The following is a 5,106-nucleotide window of genomic DNA, read 5'->3' as shown; positions in this document are numbered from 1 at the left end:
GGATAATTGAATCCAAATTTTTAACAGATGAGACAGATGAGACGTGTAGATACTTCCTGCTGAAGTGTCAGTTGCTGAAATATTGGTTTACTGAGAAAGGAAACAGTTTTTTTTACTAACGGCAGCAGGAACGGTCTTGCAAGGTTTAGGAGAAAGGACTGTGTTCCTGCTCGCCTTTTCCTTGATCGCCAACCTCTGCTCCGCCTCCATGTTTTTTCATATGTACTGACTGAAAGAATTCATCTCTAGCTTTTGTCTAGGACCTCTGCAGCGCACGCGATGGTCAATATGACAAGCTCACATACAATGCAATACATCGGACTTTTATTGTTGGCAGCAATTCTTCTGCAAACCATCGCAGTCGCAGTGACTTTCATATACTTCAGCAATGTCCTAACAACGGTAAGATACAAACGTTTTACTCGTTCAGCATGTACTTGCGTGTCAAAAAAGTATGCGAACTCTCCCTAACCAGCAACTTTTCAACTGAAAATGTAATTGTAGATTTCTGACTTCATCGGGCTCTTCGAAAGCGAAATAGCTTATGTTTTACATGGCTCAAATGTTATATTTGTCATTAATATGCATTTAAAAGAAAATCAGCCTACAATGGGTTGGGGAGGGGGAAAACTCAGTTACTCTGCAAAACGCACGGTCCGATCCAGCGCTCCTTGAACTTTAACTGGATCTTTTCCAAGGTGGAGGGCGCTCAGTAGACCCTAAAAGAACTAAGCAACCACAACGAATTTGATTCTCAACAGAGGCAAATTAACATCTGTTTTATGCTTGTCTTAATCACATAGAGAGTAAAACACGAATGGCAGATTGCATGGTAACTTAATCAAGACCCATTGTTCATTATGCTTATTTACCTGTTTGAGAGGTTAATGAAGGATCATAATGTGTTACTCATTGTTTTCTGTCATAGATTGCATTAAATGATACCTTTGGAACTGAGACTGTTTCTTCTATATTTTATGTCTTAGGTAGCCCGTTAACAAAATGTAGCCCAGAATGTGCAACACAGGCCATTGTGTATTGTAACAATAGAAAATTATCTTTTAACTGTTATTCTTGGATGAAGGTACACTTACAGAGTTGTTACAAAGTGAAAGCAAATTGACATTTTACCCTGATTACAGATGAAAGAGACGTTCTCCAAGAGCAGTGTATCATGTTTGATGCGCGCCAACCTCAGAACTATCAAGGGTATCGATCCGAGCGCCTCAGACGTTAAAGACGACCCCTGCTGGCAAGTCACGCAACAGCTGCACTTCTTAATCGAGAAGGTATCAACTTCGCAGGGGTGCAGAATGTGCTAAAGCTAGCCAAGGGATGCACAATGAAGCCATTTACCTCCAGTATACAGTTACCCTTTTAATTAAATGAGGAATTCGTTTCTTGGTCGTTTAAACTTGCTTGTGAAAATGGTTTAAAATGACATAGAATCATTGTGCAAACATTTCAGTTTCAATTAGATAGATCTGTCCCATTGGATTTGTGAATCAATTCTCTCCATTCTTTCCATCCCCTTGCAGTCAATGTCAAACCGTTACCAGAAGGAAATCACCTCTGCCATTAAAGGTATCAGCTTCACCGTCTAACATGATTTTTGCACAATAGTAACTCTGGTTGGAATTCTTACCTAGTGGGTTGAACTTCTTTATAACATAACTTGTACATGTCCTCCAGATGAAGTGACTCGCATGCTGCCTTCTCTGGTAATCCAAGAGCAGGAGACGGCTCCCCGACCCAAGATTGCAGCTCATGTCACTGGTAGCTTGCCTCCAGAGACAGACAAAGATTTAAGAGGTAGGTTTTCCAGAACCGATCATTTAAAACTCATTTTGTTTCGCACTGGTGCTGATAACTCACAGCACAGGCACTGAGAAGTGTGGTCTACATTAGACTCTTTCAAGTGTATTGCCTACTGGGTTGTGTACATTCCTTTCAGCTTGATTTTACAGTATGGTAATTGTTTTCAACAGGGTTGAAGGGAATGTTTATAAGGGTTTTTGTTGTTGACACAAATGCTACGGTTCACAAATGAAGTACACTTGTTATCCTTCAGAAAAAGGAATGACTACTCTGTGATAGAGGAATGCTTTTAGCCAGTGTTTACCCATTCTGAGATTTTATCATCCCAACATGCATGGGTCAAAACACCCATATAGTCCTTGGGAGGATTAAAGTCCAGATCTCTGAAACAGTTTATGGTTTTACAGAGAACTAAAACTTGATACGTAAAATCTGGCTTTGTTAGTCAGCTTTTACTGCTTAGCAATTGTGCACAGTCAGCATTTATGATACTGTTGGCCATGGCAAAGTGAGAAAATGCAGGTTTTGCTGATAATTGCAAACTATGGGAGTTACTATCCGGGGCTAACAATTTCTTTCTTTTTTGTGAGATTTGCCTTTCCTGCACATTAGCCTAAAACAAAAAAGGTAGAAAAGCCGGTGTGTAATTGGAGAAATGGCTTTGAAACGTATATCCTTTCTCTGTCTGCTGCCAAGCTTTTAAACAATGGTCCTTTTTTTCTGACAAGCCCTACCCATAATAATAACCCTTGTTGTGGCCCCAATGTTGCAGGTCCTCCTAACAGGAAGGTCCAGGGCCAGAAGATCCAGTCCTGGGAGTCTGAGAAAGGTCTGGCCTTCCTCCAGAACGTGCAGCTCAGTGACGGAGAGCTGGTAATGCCGCAGGCTGGTCTCTATTACATCTACTCCCAGACCTACTTCAGGCACATGGTGTCCCCTGAGGAGGAGGACGGCGACGAAGAGGAGGCTGGGGAGAATGCCGGGAGCTCTGTCCGGGGAAAGCCCATGCTTCAGTATGTCTATAAGAAAATGGGCTCCTACCCCGTGCCCATCCTGCTCATGAAGAACGCCCGGACCACGTGTTGGTCCCGGGACACAGAGTTCGGCCTGTACTCCATCTACCAGGCCGGGCTGTTTCAGCTTGGCGCTGGGGACAGGGTGTTTGTCACCGTCAGCAATGTGAGCACGATAGACATGGATGAGAAGTCAAGCTTCTTTGGGGCCTTCTTGGTCAGCTAGACCACACGAGGCACGGGAAGTGGCTGTGCAATGTTTCAGACTTTGCTTTGAGCTTCTCTGTGATGAGCCGCTCGGCTGGCAGGCACAGGTTGTCGTTTGTCTAGCCCCTAGGACACACTGGTGCTGCGATGTGACTCTGAGTGGCTTATGAATCAGATGTAAATGTGTGCTGAACAACACTCCCAGATGAAGCACTGAAAATAGAGTGATGATTGTAAGCACTTGGAGGTGTGTTACAATCCCTACACCAGTGACTCCTCTGGTGGTTTTGAAGACTATATTTGGAAGCTGAAACAGCGAGGGGAGATAAACTTCGGGTGCAACGCACCCCCTTTCCTGAGACACTGTGGAATTGTCTGGGCTTGCCAGGTAGTTGTGCAAGCAGTATGGCAACAGAGGGGGCCAAGGTGGTTGTCTCTCCCCACCGGAGATGACAGGGGGGGGGGGGGGGGGGGCAGACCAGAGATCCAAGGTTCTGCCTTCTGTTGTTCTGGAGAAGCACGGGTCACATGATGTGATGGCAGAACAGGAAAGTCGGACGCCAGCTCATTTTCCAGTGAGTGCTTCCTCTCCTGTCTGCCTTTTGTCCCAGAGCAGAGAATCTATGTAGCAATGATTAAAGACTTTTTGTATGTATGCCAAATGCAGTGCTAACACAAAAAGTATTAAGTTGCTGTATTTCTTTTAGTTTGAGGAATAAAATGTGAATTTGTACCTATTTATCTGCTCACAATATGTAAACCATATGTATTTTTCTTAAATCATGGACTTGGATATGTCTTGTTTGTATTTTATTTTGATTCTGAGGAATTCCTATTTTGATACAAGATATTATGAGGGACATTTAAGTTCACCATTAATGCTTAAACCTACCTAGCTCTAAGTCAGTAGAGGAAATCTAATAAGCCTGAATGTTTTTAAGGGTGCGAATACTGTGAGATCCTCTTCCCTGTTAATTATGAGGAATACAAATATTTTTTCTATGAAAACCCTTCTGCCATGGTTCCAATTGATGGAAGTTAGATATAGATGGTTATATTTGTTTCCTTTTATATCACAGTCCAACAATAACTGTAGTTTGTTATCAGTAAGGAATAGTTGCCTTGGGGGCATGAATGCTGGTATTGTCCTTTCACAAATGTAAATATTCACACATAACAGCTAAGATAATTCATCAAGATAATGTTTTTGTTTTTTTATGTTGTCACACCACATTAAATAAAGTTTGGACTGAGGCTATTTTGTGTTCCTGGTTTTCACTGTTTAATTAACCACAACAAATGAAACACATATACAATGGAAATGTAACTGAAACAAGTGCCTGTTGCAGAATGCCATGTAATAATGTATGGAACATGGAAACCATTAAGAAGTCATGAAAATGAAAAGACCTTAATGATTGTACTACATATTTTAAATAAAAAAGGTTAAATTTCAATCGTTTGCTGGTTAGTCATCTGTAAAATTAAAAATCCTAATTCTAAAATACCATAAACCAGTGGTTCCTAACCTGGGTTCGATCGAACCCTAGGGGTTCGTTGAGTCACTCTCAGGGGTTTGGCAGGGGTCAAGACACACACAGTATAGCCCGGTTCACACTAGCAATGTCGAGCCGTTTTTATACATACCTACGTTTTGAAGAAATCATATTTTATTTTTCAAATTACGAAGGGTTCGGCAAATGCACTGATGAAGCTTGCAGGGTTCAGTACCTCCAATGAGGTTAAGAACCACTGCCATAAACAATCTCATAAACCTGTAAATGGTGCAAGTCTAGCCCCTCAGGCAAGTATGGCCTTTTTAATTGTGGTCACAGAACATATCTACCGTATAGGCACCGATTTCATAGCTCTTGGCAGTGAGGTACAAGCTTTTATAAAAACACTAATTAAATTTGCAGCCACTGGATCAGAGGACAAAAAAAGCTGGCCTCCTTTCAGGTAATCATACAGGAATCTGTTCTTACTCACCAGAGGTGATGCAGTCTTTATGTTCATTTAGGGAGTTCAGAGTAAATTATGTTGATGTTCAAAGAGGATACATTTCAAG

At 41.8% G+C, this 5,106-nt stretch overlaps 1 protein-coding gene across 2 annotated transcripts; it reads left to right on the top strand.

Annotated features, from left to right (window-relative positions):
* Nucleotides 1-279: 279 nt before the first annotated feature.
* tnfsf10 (TNF superfamily member 10) lies at nt 280-3,057 on the top strand (the record flags this gene model as incomplete). 2 transcript variants are annotated; one of them, XM_080854696.1, is made up of 5 exons in its annotated part: nt 280-402; nt 1,143-1,289; nt 1,539-1,584; nt 1,732-1,812; nt 2,591-3,057. In XM_080854696.1, 5 exons carry the CDS (start codon nt 280-282, stop codon nt 3,055-3,057), a joined length of 864 nt encoding a protein of 287 aa, XP_080710822.1. The 2 variants fall into 2 exon arrangements, with proteins under 2 accessions (XP_080710822.1, XP_080710821.1); XM_080854695.1 differs by having other exon boundaries at nt 1,693-1,812.
* Nucleotides 3,058-5,106: the final 2,049 nt, after the last annotated feature.

The sequence above is a fragment of the Sprattus sprattus genome (assembly GCF_963457725.1).
Source record: "Sprattus sprattus genome assembly, chromosome: 17".
In the NCBI taxonomy this organism is placed as follows: Eukaryota; Metazoa; Chordata; class Actinopteri; order Clupeiformes; family Clupeidae; genus Sprattus; species Sprattus sprattus.
Note: the sequence above shows the minus strand (reverse complement) of the source record. Positions and strands in the feature narration are given on the sequence as shown.